The 26455-nt window shown below is 37.1% G+C and overlaps 1 protein-coding gene across 1 annotated transcript in view; it reads right to left on the reverse strand.

The window, feature by feature from the left end:
* LOC140155005 (uncharacterized) overlaps positions 1 to 26455 on the reverse strand; it is a 92266-nt gene that overhangs the window by 43405 nt on the left and 22406 nt on the right. The window contains exons 8-22 of the mRNA XM_072177675.1: positions 25603 to 25817; positions 21654 to 21819; positions 19221 to 19450; positions 17067 to 17226; positions 16192 to 16403; positions 15621 to 15780; positions 14725 to 14921; positions 14018 to 14180; positions 13001 to 13218; positions 11161 to 11320; positions 9822 to 9935; positions 4845 to 4958; positions 4214 to 4327; positions 3034 to 3147; positions 2133 to 2246 (exon numbers count right to left, since the gene is read on the reverse strand). Of these exons, the coding sequence (XP_072033776.1) occupies positions 2133 to 2246; positions 3034 to 3147; positions 4214 to 4327; positions 4845 to 4958; positions 9822 to 9935; positions 11161 to 11320; positions 13001 to 13218; positions 14018 to 14180; positions 14725 to 14921; positions 15621 to 15780; positions 16192 to 16403; positions 17067 to 17226; positions 19221 to 19450; positions 21654 to 21819; positions 25603 to 25817 (2451 nt within the window). The remainder of the gene's footprint in view (positions 1 to 2132; positions 2247 to 3033; positions 3148 to 4213; positions 4328 to 4844; positions 4959 to 9821; positions 9936 to 11160; positions 11321 to 13000; positions 13219 to 14017; positions 14181 to 14724; positions 14922 to 15620; positions 15781 to 16191; positions 16404 to 17066; positions 17227 to 19220; positions 19451 to 21653; positions 21820 to 25602; positions 25818 to 26455) is intronic.

Below are 26455 nucleotides of genomic sequence, written 5' to 3' on the forward strand. Positions count from 1 at the left end.
TTGGCTTGCGGTAGATTTTTATTTCTAAGCTGCCGTCAGCTTGGATCACAGTGGAAGTGTCCAGGAACGCTAATGATCTATCCTCCTCTCCTTCAGTTGTGAATTTGATGTCTGGGTCTAATGAGTTAAGATGGTCTGTAAATTCCTCCGCTGCATTCTTCTTGAGTTTCGTAAAGCGTGTCGTCGACGTAGCGATACCACCACACCGGGGTGGGGTGCTGTTCTAATGGCTATTTGCTCTAAATGTTCCATGTATAAATTACACACAATTGGTGAAACCGGCGAGCCCATAGCTGCCCCATGAATTTGCTGGTAATATGTGCCATTATAAACAAAGTACGTGCAGCGAAGGCACACTTCAAGAAGCTTGACCACATGGGCCGCAGACAACTGAGTTCTTTCTTTCAAAGTCTGATCGTTTTCAAGTCTGGACTGTATAATTGGAAGTGCTTTTTCCACAGGCACAGATGTAAATAATGCGGTTACGTCAGATGACCGAAGTTCTTCATCATCGCTCTACGCTGCTCACTTTTTATACAGTCCGCGAAATGTTGGGAATTGGTGACATGGTGTTTAGTCTTACCAACCAAAGGCGTTAAAATTTCAGCCAAGTGTTTAGCACAGTTATAAGTTATGGTGCCTACACTGCTAACAATCGGTCTAAGTGGAATGTCCGGCTTGTGAACCTTTGGTAGCCCATAAAACTTTGGTGGCGACTCAGTGGTGGGATAAAGCTTGCGATATTCTACCCTATTAATCCCTTTTTCATTCTCCAACTCTTGCAACACTGCCACTAGTTCTTTCTTATACTTAAGAAAGGGAGCCCCGCTGGTTCGAGAGGGGAGTTAAGGAAGCCATACACATCAGGGCCAACCAACCATCTCTGAACAAGGACGGAGGGCGCCACAAGCTGCCAAGGTCTATGACCCGATCATTACGCCACACTTCAAGTGTGCTCGATCGGGTCAGTCCATTGAAGAAAGCTGTAGTATCAACAGCTGACAATTTCGGAGGTAAATATTTTGTATTGTGATCAAGAGTTAAATCTTTCTATATATGGATTACCAATACAGATGAACTTTCATGCTAATAAAAGGTTCAACATATTGGATCATCTCAAAATAAGGTTAGAATATTCTTTGAGCCAAATTAATGTCTTCAATTTAGCATCTTATTCATTTATGAAGGATGTCATTCATCCAGGCATAATAAATATTAAATTGATATCATAAAACTAATCAACTGAAGATGCACCTAGGATAAGGTGCGATTAAGGTACCATACCGTAGCCTCTCAAGATAAAATTGAGTCCAGTTGATTAGTTTACTATTCCAATTTAGCATCTTACAGTTGACTACCCATTCATTGTTATATAAATGTAGTTTGTTTGGGGGATTTGCCGATGGTAGATTATAATAATTATAGTTGTTCAACTTTGTGTGAGCTGAAAAGTAGATGAAATAGATAGACCATGGTCTTAGCAAAACACATTTTAACTGGCTTAATCTCTTGGACACATCAGTCAAGTTTTGGAGAGGCAATCTCATTCAAATGATATGCCAGTCTTAAATCATGAAATGCTGGCTAAGATTCTACTAACAAAACAAAACACAATTCCAAATTACATAATTTGAAGAAGCATAATCAAACTTTCACAACCAAGTTAGTAGCATGATATGGGAATGAAAATTCTTCTAATATATATAATTATGTGGATCTTCACAGTTGACACTTTCTGGATCATTTGGGGACCCCAATTAAGCAGAAAGGATCAGGTGAGGAGTGGAAGACATGCAACAACCTCCCTTAGTCTTTTGTTACTGCACACATCAATCAAGTTCCAACTTATGCTTGTGTAAATTGACATAAGTGCACAGCATTCACGCTTTATGCAAAGTGCAATAAGCATAGGTTCCGGGTGTAGTAGGTACTGCGTCCAATTGTGTGTAAGCCAATTCATATTAATCCGATGTTATGAGTCTTGCCAAGCGAAACAAGGTAGTTCTATTTTTATGTATTCAAGGTATCCTTTCTACCAGTGTTCTGATCTACAGTGTGTTTTCTGTCCATGTCTGCAACATTTAATAAATAATCTGAGGTAGCGCAGCTTCACTGCAGGCCTCTTAACTTACCAATATCACAAACTTGTCCAGTAAAGCCAGGCATACAATCACATGTGTAATGGTTTGCTCCATCCATGCAAACACCGCCATTCATACAAGGTGTACCAACACAATCATTTTCATCTGTGGAAACCAATGATCAATTCAATTATAATATATCTTTTGCAGATATACAGCATATGAACTGCATATGGCTAAAACACAGGGCTAGGACTTGTACAACAGAGAAAGTACAATGAAAGACGACTACAATAAAAGTTAGAATTAAAGATACTGACATCACATGGCACTCAAACTCAGAGATGCTTTGTTAACGATTTGTTGAGATGATTGGAATTTCTAAAATGCGGCAGGAAAACAGTGTGCTATATGGCTGAATTGCACCTTCAAACATACAAACCATCTCAAAAGTTAGGTCTCAGTAGTAAATAGGAATCTTTCTTTCAGACATTAGAAAAGTTGCCTTTGCCTTGTAAAAGTAACAACATCGTCTGCCATTTTTGGAATTCCTTTTCTCAGATGAAAGCACCAGATTAATCTCCCTTAACCTCACAGGCTGTAGGGAGCTTGATTGACAGGATCGTCAGATGCGAATTAGTATCTTTATTTCTAGACTTTTATTATAGTAAGGTACCAACCAAACCTAAGCTTTGCCAATCAAGGGGCTCCTTTGCACCTTCATTCATGGAGTCATTTTATAGAACTGTTTATATTGGGCTATTCCAGTTGAAATCCATACACCCCTATGGAAGACATGACCTTAATCATACACACAGGGAGTGTTAATTTCAAATGGGGTTACCTGAATGGGTGACTCCATTTGAAATCTACATTCTCTATGTGGGAGATTAAAGTCCCGTCTTTCATTGGTGGTGTATGGATTTCAAGTGGAATTGCTTATTTTTCTTACCTGTTTGACAATTGCTACCAAAGAATCCAGGCAGACACTGGCAACTGTACTGGTTCCTTCCATTGACACAGACACCTCCATGTTGACATGGCTCAGTTACGCACTCATCAATATCTGAAAGGTCATTAGTAAACATGTCATTATGTCATTCTGACAAAATCTCCATGTCATCACCTATTGCTATATAGCTTGATTGATGAGAATCAAAACTTAATTCTAAGTGTGGCATGTATGATATTATGAAAGATGATATAGTTCATGTACTACTATCACTGATAGTATCAGGAAGCTCAATGGGCTATTCCAGAAATTAATGGCACCCCCCCCTAAAGAAGACATGTAAGTTTGTACCAAAAATTTTTGGGAATTCCCAGACTAAATATTTATCCACAAAACGATTAAATGATTAAAAATTGGGAATTCCCAGTGTCCCTAAAGAAGACAGGCAATTTTTTGCCAAAATATTTAGGAATTCCCAAGCTTAAAATAAAAAGGTATCTTTTTCTTGGGAATTCCGTGTCTTCTTTAGGGTTGTGAAAATAATGACCATTAATGGGGGGAATTCTCAGAGCAAAAAATTGGGATCCCATGTCTTCTTTAGGGGGGTACCTTTAATTTCTAGAATAGCCCAATATTACACACATAGCTACAGCAACCTCAATCATTGGCATAATAAATAAGAGATAGAAGCACTAGAGAGTTCACATTCAAAGCCCTAAATATTAATGCATCATTACAAAGTATAACATTAGTAGTCAGTCACCTCATTCAATAAGACACTCTGACTACCATTGCCTCTCTCATGGGCTAACTGGGAACTGTTCTGGACAAGGTCTTTATTGTTGATATCTGAGATGAAATAACAACCCAGAAAGCTGATCCTTGCTGCTAATATAAGTTAGTATGATTAGAGTAAATTACCCTGTCTAGATTCTAAATGGTTTGTGGGCTGTCTTGGGCAACCATCATCAGTCACATTTTGTAAGCACACAAACGCTCATGTAATTGCTCTGTATACATATGTGTGTCTATTTTATTAATTTACTTACACATAAACGTACTGAATAAACCTGCAGCCGACAATGTCACTATACCAGCTAGTGTTTAATTTTATAAAGTAAACTAATCTGGCATGTAACCTTAGTAAAATGCACAGCCTTGTATCTGTTGCACCACTAACCTTGAGTACATGTGTTTCCAGTCCATCCCTCCTGACACACACAGATGAATCCATTATTACCATTATAGCATACACCGCCATTGTCACATGGATTGCTTTCACAAGGTAAAACAGCTGCAAAAAAGTTTTTTAAAAAGTTATTAAACATTTTCATTCTTGTAATTGTAATATTACATTTCACTGGGACTAATACGCTGCTATCAGAATTGGTGCATTTCCCCAAAACTACTATCTTGATGCAGGTTATGTCTTTTCTTGAACTGTGATTTATATCAGAATGGCACCATAACAGACTGTTGATAGGGTAGTGTAGACACAACACTAGACCTTAAAACTAATATGATTTGGTGAATTAAATCAAACAATTGCACCTTCAATCAAGGAAAATAAAGATTGACACACAGTGACAATATGTTGGAACTCTTCATTGCCACTCTACAAGATCATGTAACGTTGTTCCACAAAAAAGGCTACAGCAGAGGTTTAAGGTGTATTGCTTTCTTTGAAAATTTCATCATCATTTTAATAATTACAAGCAAGCAAACAAACAAGCAACCAACCAAACGAAACAATTTGGAAATTTGATTTCATATATATCAAATCATGGAAAACCAAGCAGATAAATACATACCCGTGTCACATCTTTCTCCACGGAAGCCACTGGTGCATTGGCATGTGTATTGGTTCTGTCCATTGTTACAGGTGGCTCCATTAAAACATGGACTACTCACACACTCATTGATATCTAGAATGAGAAGACAAGACTATTATTACTCATTGAAATTAATGACCATTAACATTACAAGTAGCACATCATTGAAAATTATAGAGATTTTGTAGACAGGTTGCATAAGACAATGAACTGAATTGTTGAAGAAAAAATAAGATACTGTATTTTTAAGAAACACATTTGAAGCTCTCAGTTTGAGGTTAAATATCACAAACCCAATAGGATTTTGTTATAAATATAACATGATATCAGGACTAAGAGAAGGTCTCCTCAACTAAAGGTAACAACAAGATGGATGAACACTATAGCTCTCACCACAAATATTGAATATATAATATATGCACATAACTATAAAACCAGTAACTACACAAACAACACTTACAATTTAATAGTCATGTAAGTACTCCTATAATGTAATAATGAACCTACCTTGCAAACAAGTCACCCCTTGAAATCCATTGATACAATTGCAATAAAATGAACCCATGCCCTCAAAACAAGTACCACCATTGGCACAGGGTGCACTAGAACACGCTTCCTCTTCTGTTATTGCTAAAAAATAGAAACAACCTTGGCAATCAAGTCTCAACAAATTTCATCAGATGAAACGATGTTTGCAACTACCAATGCAGATTATCAAAGTACACTGCAGTAACTATGAGACCAATGTCTACCCCTTGCTAAGACAGCTTTGTTCCAATTCAAGTTAGCAACACTGAAGAAAGATAGTGTTAACTTTCCTAAGCTAGACCCATTATCTCAATCCATCTACTGGCACACCATTTGACAACACAAAAGCCACAAGACAGATACAAGGAAAATTAATAGAAACAAAGGTTGAAAGACTTTGCTGGTAGAGATAGAACTTGATATGTTTCCTCGGATCGCAATGTCCAAATAACGAGTGTGTTAGCGCAAGCAGAAGCACATATCGTCAATACCGAGTCGTGCAGTATCAAGTCAAGAAGAGGTGCATAGCATATGTAACATGTACATAACTATAAAACCAGTATCTACACAAACAAGTATTTACAATTCAATAGTAATTTACCAGGTACACCTATAATGTAATAATGAACCTACCTTCCAAACAAGTCACACCTTGAAATCCATTGATACAATTGCAATAAAATGAACCCATGCCCTCAAAACAAGTACCACCATTGGCACAGGGTGCACTAGCACAATCTTCTTCTTCTGGTATTGCTAAAAAATAGAAACAACCTTCAAGTCTTAACAAATCTTATCAGATCAAACAATGCAGAACAACAAAGTACAATGCAGATACTATGAAAACAATGTCAATCACAGCTACTCCCTTGCTAAGACAGTTTTTTCCAATTCAAGTGAAGTGAAGCAACACTGAAATAACAAACTTCATCAGATCAAACAATGTTTGCAACTACCAATGCAGAACAACAAAGTACAATGCAGAAACTATGAAAACAATGTCAATCACAGCTACTCCCTTGCTAAGACAGCTTTTTCCAATTCCAGTGAAGTTAGCAACACTGAAATAACAAACTTCATCAGATCAAACAATGTTTGCAACTACCAATGCAGAACAACAAAGTACACTGCAGAAACTATGAGAACAATGTCAATCACAGCTACTCCCTTGCTAATACAGCTTTTTCCAATTCAAGTGAAGTTAGCAACACTGAAATAACAAACTTTGTCAGATCAAACAATGCTTGCAACTACCAATGCAGAACAACAAAGTACAATGCAGAAACTATGAGAACAATGTCTACTCCTTGCCAAGTAAGCTTTGTTCCCGTTCCAATTCAAGTTAGCAACACTGAAGAAAGATAGGTTTAACCTTTCCTATGCTAGAGCCACAATGTCATCCCATCTACTGGTACACCATTTTACAACACAGAAGCCATGAGACAGATGCAAGGAAAATTAATGGAAACAAAGGTCAAAAGACTTCGCTGGTAGAGATAGAACTTGATCAGTTCCATCGGATCGCAATGTCTAAACAGCGAGCATGTTAGCGCAAGCAGAGGCACATAGCGCCAATACCAAGTCGCGCAGTGTCAAGTCAAGAAGAGGCGTGTAGCATATGTAACATGTACATAACTATAAAACCAGTAACTACACAAACAAGAACTCCTATAATGTAATAATGAACCTACCTTCCAAACAAGTCACCCCTTGAAATCCATTGATACAATTGCAATAAAATGAACCCATGCCCTCAAAACAAGTACCACCATTGGCACAGGGTGCACTAGAACATGCTTCCTCTTCTGTTATTTCTAAAAATAGAAACAACCTTTAAGTCTTAACAAATCTCATCAGATCAAACAATGCAGAACAACAAAGTACAATGAAGAAACTATGAGAGCAATGTTAATCACAGCTACTCCCTTGCTAAGACAGATTTTTCCAATTCAAGTTAGCAACACTGAAGTAAGAAAGGTTTAACTTCTCCTAAGCTAGACCCATGATCTCAATCCATCTACTGGCACACTAACACAGAAGCCACAAGACAGATACAAAGAAAATTATTAGAAACAAAGGTCAAAAGACGGCTGGTAGAGACAGTCATATCATACAACCATACATCATACTCTAGAGATGCAATGAAGTTGTGGTGAGAAATTGAAACCGTCTCAAAAAGCTTGAATAGACCAATTTAAATCAAGATCAGAAAAGTTTGGAAAACCAGGTGCAGTTAGTGGTATTTATCCAGTAAGCTGGGGGATCAAAATAGGGAACAAGAAAATCATGATCCAAGAAAACCATGCCAACATGGGGTCATCAGGTAAAATATTTTCCTAACATAACCTCTGCTATTTGGCACTTAATGCAAATGTCCATCATTTTTGGGTCTTTAGATTTTGACAAATTGACACTTGGCAATGTAAATCTCTAACATAAGACACACCCCACACTTGATTGTGTCTTTAATGTTGCCAAACATCAATCTCTTACACAAGACATACCCCTTGCTTGATTGTGTCTTTCATACAGATTTGTGTTCAGACTAAATCGTTAGTGTACTAGCATTATCCATTAGCAAACAGCAGTTGTCTTTGGAAAACTTCAATTTGAAGAGGTCTATTGGAAAAGATACTTTTTATATGGTAACCATAATCATAGGAAAAAGAAATCTAAAATCAAGGAAATATCTGAAGCAAAACATCTCTGAACATGATCTCTGGTGTATAATACTGGCGTAATTCTAAGCTATATGCAAAACTGGCAAGTTAATCTACATAATGAAAAGCAACTTATTTCTTTAATTTACTAAGTAGACCTTCTACTCTCTAAAGCAAGTAAATTTGTGTAAGGCAACATTTCTAAATATAATCTATTTCATAGATTATACAATTTAAGAAGGCCAATGCTTAGAGTCTCGCTACAAAAGTTGAAGCTTAACTGATCCCAACTAGACCAGAGCAACTATAGCATTAACTTGTACACACTACTGCAAAAAGCCAAAAAAAAAAAAATCCATTTTGCAGCTATATGAAACTTAATTTTGTAAGCACAAACATAATTATATACCTAGTACAGTATTGTGGGATTTAACATGTTAATTGGCTATTGCAGTTGAAATCTACCACCCCTATAGAAGAAATGACCTTAAACTTCCACACAGGAGGGTATTTTTCAAATGGAGCCACCCTTTAAGGCAACCCCATTTGAAATTCACACTCCCTGTGTGAAAGATTTAGAGAATAAAAGATAGGATTTTGTCTTTTGCCTATCCAATATCGTGTCATAATGGATGGGCTGGTCAATATTTTAAGTAGTAGATGCCGGTGCACATTCTTATTCAGTTTTAATGTAATTTTTGCGAGATAAAATGCCTTTTTTCAGAAAAAAATAAAGTTACTTTTGTGAGGACATCCCCGTTGTTTTAAATGAACGAAACCATCACAAACATCTAAGCTGCCAAATCGCGTTCTTAGTTCTCGCGACGTATTACGCTAACGCATTATCGCTACGATCATTGAGGAGCAACAAGTGTGTCATTATGGATGGCGTATGCTGGCCGCTTGACTAATATCACTTTCAACTATTGTGAGATATTATACACCAGATAACCAATCAAATTACGTGAATTCTTTACAAGGCGCACCCATTGAATAAGAATAAGGCCATGTCATAGGGATTTCAACCGCAATAGCCGGTAGCCCAATGCCTTCTTATAATATCTACTCTGTATAATATCTACAACCTCCTTTGAATTTCCATTGTTTTGGCTACATATTCCTTTAAATACCCCAAATTTTAAATTTGAAGCTAATAAGCTCCAATCACTTATATCTGAGAATTTTCAGCTAAATAAATAAAAACAAGACCCCATTTTAGTTTTAGTTCTTGTCCTCAAAATAGTCCATTCCATAGCCATTTTTGAAATCTGTGTAGCACTTACCTACCAAAACATTTATTTGACTACCCTCAGGTTACCATCCTCTAATTAATCCTAACCCTAATCTCAACATTATAGTCTTTTTATCCTAACCAGCATTTACAAGTGTTGTATCTTTTCTTTGAGTCCAAGGCACTGAGTACCAAACCTGTATTCCAAAATAAATGTTTTTCCTATAAACCAATTCCAAAACCTAACACTATTCATACTTGTTGATTCATACTATAAATGATACACTATGATCAGCTCCTAATAAGCGAGATTTAATTGGCTTCTGTTAGTGCACTTGTCAATAAAGTATCAACTTGTTCTCACATATATTCACAAAAGCACATGCCAGTTACGTATACATTAAAGGGCATTTTGGATTTGTGCTTCACCCAGTGGTGCAAACACCATTATATATTAATCCACTATGTTTTCCGAGTCGCACCAATTACAAGCTGATCATAGCTGTACTTCCCTAGGAGGGTTGATGTTCTACTTACTTCCTTCACAGTATGTTCCTTCAAACCCAGCTACACAATCACAACGGAATTGATTGTCACCATTCACACACGTGGCTCCATTACGACATGGGTTGCTACTACACTCGTTGATATCTGTCAACAAAAATGGATGCTTATATATACAACTGATGTTCAATTGAATTTTTGATGAGGTTTTGACACCAGTGCTTATGTATCAAGTTCAATCCCTGCAGTTCCTTGCTCTTTGCTTGAGCTGTTCTTGCAACACAAGTGCTTTGAAGCAGATTTGTATGCCTTAGAAGTGTACAGTATTATTATTATCATAATTAAAGAAGAAATATTCAATAACTGTCATCCATAGATTTGTGGGACACATAAAATGCCTACATCCACGTCCATAGTTTGTAGAGTATAATATAATTGGCAGAGATACCAACATTTACATATTGGAATAAGGGATATTTCCTACAGCAATCAGCCAGGGAGATTTTCAGAAACTTAATGGCTATAAAAATGTTATTATTCAGGGCAATTGTTAAATTTGGCTGTCAAAATGTGATATAATAAATGCATATTCCGGGCACCTCCTGCATAATCAGAGAGACTTGGTGTCTCTGTAATGCCTACATCCAAATCTACAGATTTGTGATGCGATCAAGCAAAATCAGTCGGAACTCGAAAGTATTAAATTTTCAGTTTCTTACAGGATAGTAAAAAGCATTTACAAAGATGCATTTTGCAGAAAACCAACATTTACATATTGGAATAAGGGATATTTCCTACAGCAATCAGCCAGGGAGATTTTCAGAAACTTAATGGCTATAAAAATGTTATTATTCAGGGCAATTGTTAAATTTGGCTGTCAAAATGTGATATAATAAATGCATTTTCAGGGAACCTCCTGCATAATCAGAGAGACTTGGTGTCTCTGTAATGCCTACATCCAAATCTACAGATTTGTGATGCGATCAAGCAAAATCAGTCGGAACTCGAAAGTATTAAATTTTCAGTTTCTTACAGGATAGTAAAAAGCATTTACAAAGATGCATTTTGCAGAAAACTCCATTGAAATTGAACAACCAGTTCCAAAGATATGAGCAACTAAAGAGTTTCCAAAGCAAAAGAAAACAAAAGGAAATATTTACTTTGTTTGGCTATATCTCAAAATCAATATTTCCGAGTTCCGACTGATTTTGTTTGATCGCATCACATTTGTGCAGTAAACATAGTGCACAAACAACCATCTGGCTATTCATAACATCATGCACTCTTGCAGAACAATGTCTAAACCCCGAATAATTATTAAACCAAGATTTAATATGTATAATACATGTAAATGAGTTTCTTTACAACATACCTATTTGTCTAAATGTAGCCTGGAATCCAGTGCCTGCTGTACTATCATCAGAATAAAACTGAATCCACATGGAGTTACCAGTAGATGAGATAGGGCTAGGTAAGGCATTGCCACAGTGCTCGCTAATCAGTGGTGATGATCTTGTGCTACCATCTCGTATCTGTAGAAGGAAAACATTGACATGTCAGGAGTTGATAGATAAAATAATTGCTACAATATAATACATTATATAATAAATTTTGGATTTATAAAGCGCCTTTCTCCAGATCATAGAGGACTCACAGCGCTGTAATTTCGCTGCAATGGTGAATCATCACAATCAGATCGCATCAACTAGGTTGGTGCCGAACGGCGCACACCTATCCGCATTTAGATTGTAACATTTGTGCAGCTCCCCAAATTCCATTGGGTGAAGGAAGTTTTGATAACCAAACAACTAAGCACCGATACAATGAAGATAATGATGTATTAAATTAAGTATTGAATGACCTTAAAACCAACAAGTAACTTCCCCCCCCCCAAAAAAAAACCACCCAAAATCTATGTCATCTACAAGCTTATATTTAAGATGTTTGACAACAACTATTTTGGCAGCCATGTTGAATTTGGGGATCATTAGATACAATCACAGAGGTCGGTATACACAAGAGTCGCATAAGTTTACATGTTCACCTAACCTCCTTCAACTCTTTTGCATAGAACTGGATACCAGAATCGTATTCTGATTCGTCATGCCTTCTAACCTGTTCTAATTAGCATACTTTTGGATACCTCCATATTTGGTATTACCTAATTAATTATTTATACCTCTATGTTGTTTACATAGTGACGCCATAGAGCTGGTCACTTCACAAACATCCGACGAACGAACGCTTGCAGTTTTCTTTTAATTACTGTTATATCGTGAAATACCATATAGCTGAGGTGTTAGTCCAATCTGCATAGGAAAATATTTCTTGCGATGACCCATGTTCACATTGGCTAAGAAGCTGTCTTTTCTCTGGAAAGGGGCCGGGACGAGTCGGCCATTTTGTTTGCAAAAGGCATGTTCTTCTCCCGCTTTCCGGAAGTGGCAGCACCAGAACAAATGACGCTATTTCTGGATTTCAGCCGAACGGTTACGCTCACTGCCGTGCATCGACAGTATAGGCATCAGCGTATCTAGGTTTTACTAAAGTAAAACATCTTTGGATACAATACAGACACTAAAAGCAATCTTTGCAGCAGTCATATTGATGCACATGATCTTGGATATCTCAAAATGCACATGAATTTGTGGGTCTCAAAGGTACAGAAACAATCAAAAAACATTGTGTGGATGATAATGAGCTACTGTTATATATATGTTGGGCTATGAAACTAATGGTGCCAATTAATTGCATACATGAATTTTGCAATCCAAAATGGCAACTGCCATCTTTAAATAAATGACTGGAAGACAGGTTTGTAACTAATACATAGACTGCTGCCCTCAGTCGTCTGGATTGACGACTGCGAAAACTATGTGGAAAAAAGTGACGAATTTTGCAACAGGATTCCTGTGGCATAGAGCGTGCGCAGTTGTGTCCAAATTGAACTTTTGACCAAGCTTGTTGTTTTAAGAACTTCAGAGCGCGATCTTGTCACAAACGACGCAGTACAGTGACGCGGTGCACGGGCGCCGCTACTCAGTCGTGCTATATCACACAATTAAAGTCGCATTTAGTATTTTCAGAAGTCCGTCACTATATGGCCTGTAAGATAATCAGTCGTCACTACGAAGCATAACACAGTACATGCACAGTGTAGACGGCTGATTGGAATTAGTCTAACTAATACACTAGTTCAGAATTGAAATTACCTGCAATGCATCAAAGCATACACCAGCAGTCTGCTCCTCCAAATCAAAGTCAACAAATACTAGCACTACAGCATAACCTTGTGGGGCTTGTATTGTCCATCGGCAATCTACATTGCGGGGATATTGACTGGAATATCTTGGTGACTGGATGATACCGACAGATTGAGTTAGAATACCACCACATGGAGGACTATCAGGTGGTGGTTCCTCAGTAGCTACTGTAAAAATATGGAAAACAGTAGAATATTTTATCATTTATTCGATACAAAGCAAGTATTGATAGCCTTGCTCATTATCAACATCTACAAGAAACAAAACACTTTGTAAGAATGCACTGAAAAAATCCAGCAAAAGTGTTGTAACATCATCAGGAAAAGTGTTTCTTAAACCACTAGTAATAAATGACCATCTGTCAGTGGTATGATATTGTAAAGATATCTATTTGTATACATATTGACTTACTTGTATTAAAATTTTGCTCCTTGTTTTTCAAAACTCACTCAGTCTACCTCACCCCATGTTTCTTTGAAACATGGTGCGAGGTGGACTGAGCAAGTCCCCATTCATATTTGATTATAATTAGGTGGACTGAGTGAGTCCAAATTTATATTTGATCTCAATAAGCTGGACTGCATTTGATCTTAATAAGACAGTCACTATTTTCCCAAGAAGAGGTGAAGTGTTCAGATGCAAGAGAATCCTTTCGCACCTGAACTCTTCAAGATGTTGGGGATAGTGTTTTGGAAATGGTAGTTACTATTGTAATTATATTCCACAATTTACTGATTAAAAAATGTTGATATATTTTGGATTCTGTATCTACAATGACCCATAAAATGAATGACTATAAACTAAATTAAGTTTAATTTGTCAAAATCAAAGCAAAAACAGTAATTTTCTCGCTTGGTTTTGACCAATTAAACTTGATTTAGTGTATAATTGCTAAACCTGATTAACCTGTTTCAAGAAATGGATAACATGGTAACTTCATAGCAGGCAGCTTTTCTTTATACTTACATAATTGCGGTACATAGTTGAGTGTAAACCCAGTTGATGTGTAGGAGCCATCTGAATTGAATCGTATCCACATACTATTACCAGTAGATGAGATAGATGATGGAATTGTATTGCCACAGTATCTACCGATACCTGGGGAGGATTGAGTCAAACCATCTCTAACCTGAAACATGATGTCATCATTTCAAAATTAAACTACAGGATTTAATGTGCATGTGCAAGTGTGTGGAGGACATCAGTGCTTGCCGACACACATGGGACTTTTCACATTTTTAAATGTGAAAAGTTTAAAAACTGTAGACCTACCTGCAAACAAGCACCATCCTCAGATCAAGGAGGTCTGCAACGGGTCACCCATGTGTGTGTGTATGAAAAAAATGGTGTTCAATCATAATTATTATATTATACCATAATTCTTGACACAAAAGAGAAATCTAAAAATTCAAGAAGGCAATGCTTAATTATTTCTGAACAAAACTTGTTCTTCTTAGCCATTGAAAATAATGTATACTTCAAACACAAATGAACAATGCTATCCTCTCTGGACTTAAATAAAAAATGGCTTTAGAACTATAAATTACCAGGAGCCACAACTCCATAAACTACAGTTGGTCTAATCTGGCGATAGGGATAATCATTGTAACAGTATCAATTCCTTATGATTCACTAATTACCCACCCACCATCCCAATTATGGTACCAACTTACCTCCAGGTATTCAAATTGACAAAGCCCATCATCACCTTCAATAGCAAATTGTGCGATGTTTATCATGACGACTTGTCCTGCAGGTGCTGTGATGACCCATGTACACTGTGAGCTGAGTGGATAAGCCTGGGGATACCGTGGGCTAGTAATGGTGCCTGAGCCTGATAACTGTCCACCACATGATACATCAGTATCAACTGTAGTATTTAAGATACAATAAGATATAACAGTAGTTGCAACTATGAATTTAAGCACACTTGTTAAAATGCTTCAGGCATTTGGCACTTGTAAACATGACTTGATGAAAAAAAAATTGTGCATTGTGCCCTGTTGTCCCAAAGTAGGTCAGCAGGTACAAAAACAAAAAAAAACAAAAAAAATTGCCCTATTTTTTCATTTGTCCATTTCACTTAAAACCTTTTGATTTTTGTTTAAAAAACAAACAAATTGAAGAAAATTGCAGTGCTTTTCACCATAGGTGTAAAAAGACCAACAGTTCAGAGGATTGTTTGTTTGCTTGTTTGTTTACCTATAGGTTGGTCAGTAAGGGGCACATGCTTGGGTACATGGAAAATCCAAACAAGTCAGTATAGCCTATAAAATGCATGGTAGCCCTTCATAATTCAAAGGAAGGGAAAAATATCATGAAGCAAGGAAGGATACTCGTAACAATCAATGTAACAATTTTGCTCTTAGCCCTTAGCTTAGTAGACTAGAAAGTTAGAAACTGGAAATTCTTATGCCAGATACTCTGATACAAACACTTAATGCCTATCCTAGTTTGAGTGTATGCCCAAAGTAGGCTGATTTTGAAGAAGAAAAAATGGGTGAGGATGGTTGAAGCCTCCAATGCCACACCTAGTGGACACCCTCTAGTCTTTTCCTTTTTCACTTACCAACATGTGTGTAGATGGCTGTAAACCCATTGCCACTAATGGATGTATCTGACTGGAATCGCACCCATAACCTATTTCTGGATGATGTGAAGGAAGGTGGCAAGGCATTACCACAGTAACTCCCAACGATTGGTGCTGTAAGACTGGCACCATCGGTTATCTGGAATCCAAGGATTATAACAACAGAAAATCGGTAATAGTAACTATATATATAAAATTGCACACACTATACTTTGGTTCACCTCAAGTTTGGAAGTGATGTCAATACTTTTTCGTGGTTGCATGCTGACAAACTTGCCCTTGTCTACACAGGAACATTCTCATACCTGACTTATCGATTTACATTGATTACGTATGTGACCTGCTCCCACAAAACCAGACATAAGTCACTAATTTTGAAAATTGAATTTTTGATATCATCATTTAGTATAGGTCTTCAGCTTTCATTTGATACCAAAATTATGTTTCTGGGACCTGTGGTCCTCATTCTACGGTCTTTCAACTGGGAGGGGGGAAGCGACACATAAAGAAAAAGCAAATGCACAAAAAAAAAACCTGATATGAAACTTACATCAACAATATCAACACAACCAGAATCAGCTGCATCTTGCAAGTTAAAATCTAGAAATGCTAGGTTGATGGCAGATCCCACAGGTGCTTGTATTATCCACGCACATAAAGAGTTGCTAGGATACAATCCTGGATATGATGGTGATCTTATCTCTCCTCTGCTGTTTGTCAATGTGCCTCCACATGGAGGAGGGGCTGGGTCTGTTGGTTCAACTGATGGTCAACAACACGATACAGGTAAAATATAAGGAAAATATTACTTGTGACAAATACATACAATTTGTCTTACCCTACCCCATGAAGGTTCAAACACAAAACATATGAGTATTATTCAGTTTTAGTTCCACCTGCTTGTTAATTTAAATTTTCAACTTTGTTGTGCATGATTAGCAATTTTCATTGATCAATGAACATTTTAATCAACCTCATGCTGCATTCCTTTTGATGGGCTCCCCGGGATGGGCTGTTCCAGTTGAAATCTATACACTCCCTATGGAAGATATAACCTTAATCTCCCACACAGGGAGTGTAGATTCCAAGTTGAATCACCCATGTTCAAGTAGTATTATTTGAAATAAGGTAATGTCTTCCATGGGAGTGTACAGATTTCTGGAAGATCTCAATGGGCAAGGTATAACATTGCAGTTGGGCACAGCGCATATACAAAGCGTATTGCATGACTGACATGCTTTTGTGATTGAAAACGAGCCAAAGTTGGGACTTTAGTAACAAGAGTTCATTATTGTGGCTAAATAGCAGTTGAATAAAGTATATGCATGTCACTGTGCCCCCTCCCCCAATAAGGTACATCCTTCTAACATATTAATAAGTATGTTTCCTTTATATAACAACATAGCATAAAAGTCCCATATTTACCCATTTGCTGATAGGTCAGTTTGAATCCTGTCCTGCTGTCCATATCATCTGATTTAAAGCGGACCCACAGGAGAGTACCAGATGATGTCACTGATGCTGGTATTGTGCTGCCACATGAACTACTCAATACAGGTGATGACACACTTCCACCATCTCTAATCTGTGCACAAATTGTGAAAAGGTTCACTTTTAGTAACTACTTGGAGGTAAGGCAAGAACATACACAACAATTTTTTCTATCTTTACTTTTACACAAATATAGTGTCGCAAACAAATGGACCACATTGCCACATTGTCAACTTCTGGTTTATAACATTACGAACAAGAATCTGGTATATTGGGCAGTTAGTAATGTTATTTAGTAAGTACTAATGTCTAATGTTGCTTACTCCAGCAAGACATTAAGAAAAGTGATTTATATTTTCCTAAAAAAAGGTACTCATAGCTATCTTAATCTTTTTAAAGAGTGATGTATAATTTGTATAGTCTAAACTCTCCAAAATATTATCACAAGTGCAATCTGTATTCCTCCCTCTATTTACAAAACTCAAGCACCCCGGGTCAAGCACTGAGAAATACTAAATGTTAATTGTCATATCGTATGAGTGACAGCAAACCAAGAGCCATATCACTGTTTATCAAATGCTAGTAGCAATTCGCTGTCGTAGTGGACGTTAGAATATGACTGTTGCTAGGGCAACTGGATCATGCTTTCTTTTTTACGAACCACTGATTGAAATGATCACAAAGTCTGTGGCATATTAAATTTCGGAACAGGTGTATGAGCCCAGGCTTGGAGCAGTAACCAATGGTTACTAACGTGCACTACGACAGTGATTTCACTTTTCGGTAAATCCCATACGCCTTTGTATTTGGACTCATGATATCATTACTGTGCATTTCAATGATGTGACATGTGCAGTATTGATGTGTGCATTGATGTGACAACAAAAGGGGTCCAAACGCGAAGGTTTGATAATGAGATTTACCCAAAGGTGAATTGCTCAAAAGCTATTGGTCATTAAGTCCTGGCAAGTCTCAGAGAGATCTGACTACTACTTGTGATGCTGATATGCTAGCTACTGCTAAACAATATTTTATCGGTCAGTTGATTTTCTCATAGAGCAACTCAACCGGATGAGTGCAAAACACTGCTAAGCTTTTATCGTTTTCCATATCACATAGTGTCATATCTCAAAAGGCTGCCTTGTGTGATTTTTATTATCATTATTGTATTTCAAATTGTTATTTTATATTTCAGCATACTTCTTTCTTTATGAATGGACATGGGATTGTAATATTATATTACCGCAAAATCTTTACAGTGTATCTATAATTGAAGACCTAATTAAAAAGACTAGTTTGTGTATGACGTGCAGACAACTAGACCAAAAATGCTGTACTACGCAGGTCAGCAACCAATCACGTTGCGTCTTTGCCTTGACGTCAGACGCAAACGTAAACATATGGAAAAGTTTTCCTATGAAAGTCTCTTTAAATAAATTATACTCGACTCCAGTGTGTGCACACTGTGTGTACAGAGGCATTCAAGGTCAATGCACAATGCATACATTGCCACACACACACTAAGCAGGGCTGTACAGAAGAGGGCATGGTTTTCCTACAGTACGACAGCATTTTGTAACCAATCAGATTCCTTTTTAGAGAGTAGAATCTGGCAAAGTATTTCTAGGAAATACCGTTTGAGCCAAGTCAATCGGACTTTCTATTATCAAGTGAGGGCCGTCTATAGCACGCTACTTTAATGACACAGGGTGCATGTCAGTGTATTTCGCCGTAAATCGAGTGAGATTTTGGGAATACCTTGCAGTGTTTAGTGCTCCTGTACGACGAGTTTTTTCCTTGAAAATCGGGAAAGTAAAGTTTAATATATACATGAGACAATTAAGAGTGAGCCAAAAATAAAAGACTTTCCTTTATAATAATTGAAGTTGAAAGTGAAAAAAGACAATTTTCTCCCATTGCTTAACTGTGGGAGCCCTTTTAATTGAGCAAAAGAGACTACTTTTCCATATGTAGTCTTTTTAATTCGGTCTTCAATTATAATCACAATTAGATGACAATAGCAGCCTTTTGAGATACAACAGTATGTGATGCAGATGAAGTTATATGACACATCTTTGCAACTGTTACCTCAAGTGAGTCAAACAAACACAATCCAGAGTTAGCTTCTTCCAAATCAAAGTAGAGGAATTCAGCAGATACAACAAATCCAGATTGAGCTTGAATGATCCATGTACATTCAATATTGATTGGATAATTCTGTGGGTACCGTGGCGATAGTATAGCCCCAGATATAGCTGATAATGTGCCTCCGCATTGGATTGGTTGGGCTGGTGTAGTCACAGGAGATTGAGTAGCAACTACAAGAAAATAAGTAAATGATAATTACAATTGATTGATCTCATTCTTTGATAAGTGATGGCATTAAGTATATACGGCATATATTTGATAGTCAGTTTTCATTTTAAATGCAAAAGAGACAGCTAAAGGTAATTGTAATGGTTAGGTTTTATTAATATGTCACTGATTGGCAACAAATTATATTCTAGTGTTTTACAATTAGGCAACTTCTGGTATATACTTTTTCAATAGAAACACTCCCACCTCCATGAATTGCAGGCCCATTAAGAGGTTGAAGGCTCAAAACTTGGGAGTCACAAGTCTCCCAGGAACAGGGTGTGACAAGTGGCATTCCGGAGTTGGGACAGATATGACTTTCAAGAGATGGGGTCATGTTTCAAAAATAGTCATGATCCCCTGTTCCATGGTCTCCCTTTGATTCCCTATAGAATAGGACTTCAGGGAAACATACAGAAGACAAAAGGAGTTAATGACAGAGAATATGAAAAACAAAGGGCAACATAAAGGAGATAAATGAAAAAAAAGACAGAAGGAGCAAAGCAAGTGAAGATGACGATGGTAAATAGGATTGAAAGATAAATAAGATGAAGACCAAGAAGATGACAATAATAATTAGGACAGTAATGACATTGATGAAGTCATATCATATCATATCATATCATTTCATTTGCCAGTAAAAACACATAGGGTAGGACTACCAATTATCGGACACTTAAGCAATTTGCTCAATATTTAAAAAACTGAAGAATATTTTCCCAACTATAGAACATCCACGTAATGACCAAAGACAGCCCTAAATGTAACATAAAATTTGAATTGATGAGACAAGCCATTATAGATATATGGATTGAAAACCACATTGACGCATCTTGCCAGTTATCGGACACCTATGCCAGTTATCGGACACTACGCAGCCAGTTACCGGACACCCGCAAAAATAACGGCACACATCTATTTTTTCAACTCAACCAAATGCAGTTAAGTTTGTGTCTATTCCTTCATGATTTTGGGTTATATTTGGACATTGTCTGATACTTCACGGTAGCATTTTCCCCACCGCAAAACCACATTAAGGTACAATGTAGGCCTATACATTGTAGGCGCATCAACTATTTTAATCATAACATTATAATATAACTTAAACTTAACATCAAACCCTATTTGCGTTCTCAACTTCGCTCAAATACACCTAACATAGTGCAACATGTTAATTGACATACAGCACCGGCTGGCTGGCAACTGTTTATATGAAGGCCAGAGGGTGTCCGGTCATTGGGCATGCGCAGATTTTACAAGCCAATTATCGGACACTTCATTCAGCCGAAGCGTTGTTAGCAACCGGTCATGTCAGATGTTGCTGCAGAAACTACACAGTTTTACAAACATAATAATAAAAATATATCAGTTTTAGTAAATTATGAAAAGCTCAAGACCCACACAAATTGGTCATGCCGAATTACGCTACCTCATAAGTAAATGTTTTTAATAATAAAGAGGCATACTCAGTCCATTCACGCTCGCATTTGTGAAATAATAATAACGGAACCAGCTGCAAGGCAGCCATTTAAATGCAGTAAGTATCCATTCTTTCATTTGATGCGATATAAATTCATGTTGACTTGAAGAAACCACTCCACATGGTCCAAACCATGTAATCGTCCGATAACTGGCATTGTCCGATAATTGGTAGTCCTACCCTACATATAAAATATTGCACAATATCAAAATTACACACTTACATATAAATTACACATCCAAAAAATATAAAATGCAAACCATGGAAGGTAATATACCAAGACATTGAATCGACCCATGTTAGAGAAACTAGTGAGATGGTATGCCTTAACCAGGAACAAACAAAGGACAAGAGGTTAGCAGGGATAGCCAGATAGTGACAAAGTCACTTTCTGAGTGGCTAAACCTAAATGGTTCCCACAGGAACAAAGACAAGCAAAACAGGGGAACCGGGCAAAGGATGCAATCTGCCTATATTCTCCAACATAAGAAGGTAAAAATAAGCCCAACTAAAAACTATTTTGAATTCCATTCCATTGAAGTCAAAGAAGGTTTTAAAAGTGTAAATAGAATATACAAGTTTGTGTATGACAAATTGTCTAGCCATTCAAAAAACTCAAAAGAGTGCAAGATGGTAACCTAACTGGTAACTGTACTTGGCATAATCATTCTAGTCAGTTCACCTACCTGGTTGTATTATTGAGTACACAGCTCTAAACCCAGTTGATACAATGGTATTACCAGAAGTGAAATGTAACCCCATAGTGTTGCCGGATGATGTAACCAAACTTGGTATCTCACTACCACAAAGTGAGCCTAGGACTGGGTCATTGTCAAGTGCACCTTCTGTTACCTATACAGTAGTGAAAACAAATTTGGTAAATTTCTGCCTTCCCAACTAATGCAGTACATTTGTAGGTTGCTCTGTAAATAACATATCATTTTTCACCCTGATGAGGCAGTGACGACATCGGATTGAGGCAGCTATGCATGAATGCGGCTTCTGCTAGCTATTTGAATCCACATCCAATGAAATGAACACTAACGCCACTGCCACATCAGGTGAAAAATGGTATAGCAGCTACTGTGTCTTGATAGGGAAATGTCTCTAAATCAGTGTGTTCACAAAGTACAAGTAAATAACACAGCAGATATGGTCCTATTACTTGGAAGATAGCTTTGAACTAGTATACAAATATTGACTGCTATGAGGGACATGGTTAAAATTATAGCCCCAAGGTGATATGACCAGGGAGCATCACCACAGGCGTATAATTTTAACCATGACCCAAATAAAATCAGTCAATATTTTTATAATTGGAAATTTAAACTTATGATCTCAACACAAAATTAAGACGTACCTCAAATTTTCGGTCACAACTTTGACCTTCATCTGGAGACTGGCAACCCAAGTTTGGGATCAGTGACCTTTTGGACACTTAACCCCAAATTTTTGTTTTATATACCGAATAACATTATAGATTTTTGTCATCTGATTGGTAAAAAGGCCTACTTTACAATTACTCAAAGACCATGATTAAATTTACAAAGAAAGTTTCATGACATACCAATTATAATCCTCAGTGTTTTTTATTATGAAAATTGGTTGTCAATCAATCGCGTCACCACAACAGACAAGCAACGCGTAGAGTTTGATCGGGACGTAACCAGTCCATAGTTCGTTTCCATGACCGGTCCATAGTTCATTTTGATGAAATTCTCTCAAATACAGGGCATAGTTAAAAAAATGCTCCCACTTTCAACCAACCAGATGACAGGAATCTATATATGTGACCCCACGCCACAACTGAGCCCGGATGTCGCCCCTAGACCATTTTGAGGTTTTGGCATACTTGCAAAGGCCATACCATAAGCTTTAAAAAAACACTTCAACCAGCTTCATAGCATATCTAGAAGTAAAGTCACGGCCGTTCAAAGGTGCCACGGTTTCAAAACGCGAAACCGAGAAAACACAATTTAAAGTCAGGGGTTTCAAAATTTGCCAATTTTTAAATGATTTACAACTTTTGACCATAGCAACCATTACCTTCCATACATGCTATTACCACCAAACTTTGCACAGACACTTATTATATCCTATCCTAATTATTAAAAGAGAAAGAAACCACACTTCATCTTATTTTTGCATATTTAACGAGTTATTAATTAGATACTCATTAATCAGTATCGGATATCGTTAAAAATAAACGGATGAAAATTCACACACATGACCATGTCCATTGTCCAATAATGTTGATATCAGCTGTGTTAACGAAAGCTTTTAGACAATTTATACAATAAAAGCAAATAAGAAACACTTAAAACAATTTAAAAAAATATAAAGATAAACACTAATTAATACTAATTAACATCTTACACCATCACCATAGCAACAGAACAAATAACTAAACTTATGAATTTAGATGCCATTTCGAGTTTGTACCATTTTTGCATTGCATTTTTTCTGTGAATTCTACAATCATCAAATACATGAAAGACAGGATTATAGTATCAATTGGAACACTTAATTATCACCACAAATAACTGTGTCATTAGCATGATGACCCTCGACAGCGCTTATTGAACTGCCCGGTCTTTTCTGTCAACCATTACATTTGATTTTGACCTAACTTGGTCACAATGATCATTGACCATGCCCCTACATGTCACATGAAACTCGCGGGGTCAAAGGTCACACAGGGGTCAAAAACGTGGTTTCAACTAAAATGCATCTTCTCCCACAACTTACTTAGGACAGCGACCCCACTTGCACACATGCATTGTTATTACCCAGTGTCTATGGGGTGTACACAGATTTGGGGTCAAAGGTCATTAAGGGGTCACTTCGGTATAAAACGAAATACCTTCAAATTTTTTATTAGCTAAGTAAAACATGGGACAGTAACTGTATGTTCACACATGATCTGCAGTCACCCAATGTATATGTGGTATTTTGTTATTTGGGGTCAAATCTCATTAAGGGGTCACTTCCGGTATAAAACGAAATACATTTAAAATGCATCTTCTTCCACAGATTATGTAGGACAGTGACGAAACTTGCACACATGCATTGTTATTACCCAGTGTCTATGGGGTGTACACAGATTTGGGGTCAAACTTCATTAAGGGGTCACAGCCGGTATAAAACGGAAACCTTCAAACATTTTTATTTGCTAAGAAAAACAGGACAGTAACGGTATGTTCACATATGAGTTGCAGTTACCCAATGTATATGTGGTATTGTTTTATTTGGGGTCAAAGGTCATTAAGGGGTCACTTCGGTATAAAACGAAATACCTTTAAAATGCATCTTCTCCCACAAATTACGATGGGACAGTGACACCACTTGCACATATGCATTGTTATTACCCAGTGTCAATGTGGTGTACACAGATTTGGGGTCAAAGGTCATTAAGGGGCCACTTCCGGCATAAATCGAAATATTTTCAAAAAAATTTATTAGCTAAGAAAAACATAGGAGAGTGATGGTATGTTCACTATTGAATTGTGTTTAACCAATGTATATGTGGTATTTTTTATTTGGGGTCAAAGGTCATTAAGGGGTCATGTCCGGTATAAAACAAAATACCTTTAAAATGCATCTTCTCCCACAAATTACGCAGGACAGTGATGCCACTTACACACATGCATTGTTATTACCCAGTGTCTATGGGGTGTACACAGATTTGGGGCCAAAGGTCATTAAGCGGTCACTTCCGGTCTGAGACGAAAAACTTTCAAAATGCCCCATCTGCCACAAATAACATGGCAAAGTAATGCCACGTGCATGCGCATACATTGACATTAGCCAATGTCTATGGGGTTTTCATATATTTTGGGATCAAAGGTCATTAAAGGGTCACAACACGGCTGTGTTCGTGGTCTTAGACCACAGCTAAGTCTAGTGCTTTTTGTAATGTTAACAGCAAGTTACCATAATTTCAACATTTTTAGTATATAACTTCTGTGCTAAAATATAAAGATAAACACTTATTAATACTAATTAACATCCGTACTGCGCAGAATCATCGGGTCAGCTGACGTAATTCGACCAATCAAACAGTCCATTCGCACGATCTTGGCAACAGATGAACCAGATGTTTATACTAAAATAGGGTCTCTCAATATCTAAAAACTGTCTAAAAACGGCCTCTCATTGGCTAATAACAATGTTTACATGAAAATATCCGTTAGAAAATGAATCTGGAAATCCCCAGCTTTCCGGCAATACCAAACATGTCGGCACTCGAACGAGAGAATTTTTCGTAGCAGTGGACAAATTTCACGATTATATTGACGCTCTAAAACACTTTTTACTCAATTTTAGGAATATTTTTAGAACGACAAGCTTCAGAAAATGAGGTTTTTTACTTGTTTCTACTCTATATTTTGCAATGAAATTTGGACTAGTGTAAGAAAACATATTAATCATTTCAAATTTTTTTAAATCTCATTTTTCATCGGAATGACCTTTCAAGCCAATTTTCACTGTAGCGCAAAATCTAGTTTAGCGACATCCGGGCTCAGTTGTGGCGAAGGGTCACATATGAGGTATATAATCTGCCATATAAAGGGACAATCATATTTTTTCTGTACAAACTAATGATTCTACTCCACCAAATTGAGAGTAACTTACCTTGAGTTCATCATAACTACACAGTCCTTGGCTATTGGCTGGTTCAACATCAAAATCAGTAAACATAAGTGTGATATATGAGCCCTGTGTTCCCTGAATAGTCCAATCACAATCAGCCAAATCTGGATAGTTGCTGGGATACTGCGGTGATGTAATAACACCTGATGTTGAGCTGATAGTCTGAATAGACCCGCATACTGTTGGCTGAGCAATAACTATATGAAAAATAACAATTTTGATGAACTGATAATTCATATTTTTTCTTTACTTGTGAATAAGTTTGTTTTTGTAAACCAATATTCGATATAAATGATTGTTGGAAATTGTTGGAATAATGCATGCCTTGCCCTTTAGGTGTGCAGGCCATTGTAATTGTGTGCCATCATATGCCTAACATGATCACAAGGAATATGATTTACACCACACCTACGGTCTATCTCGTCTCAAGTTCAGAGTAACACCATGTTGGATTTTGCGGTGGCAGGTTTATTTAAATCACATGAACTAAGCTTAAGATTCAAATCTGCCACAGCAAAATCCTACATGGCGTTACTCTGAACTTGAGATGTGACACATTATTATAATGTTCAGAATACAATTAAAAATCTTAGTTGTAGCCCAGCTGGAATTTTCAAAAGGCAAAACCTGCTTATGCATGAGTTATCCCCAGCCCAGGAGTAGATGAAAATTCTGGTTTGACAGAATACAGATGACCGTGTGTCCTGAACTCGCCACCCTTAGCGTTACATGACAAATATTATGAATTTTTACACCAACCGGGTTTCTAATTAGATTATCTCAACAATCATCAACCCTAAACTAGCAAAAGTATAGCTTTTTGGAAAGCTGAAGG

Source organism: Amphiura filiformis, chromosome 6 (assembly GCF_039555335.1).
Source record: "Amphiura filiformis chromosome 6, Afil_fr2py, whole genome shotgun sequence".
NCBI lineage: Eukaryota > Metazoa > Echinodermata > Ophiuroidea > Amphilepidida > Amphiuridae > Amphiura > Amphiura filiformis.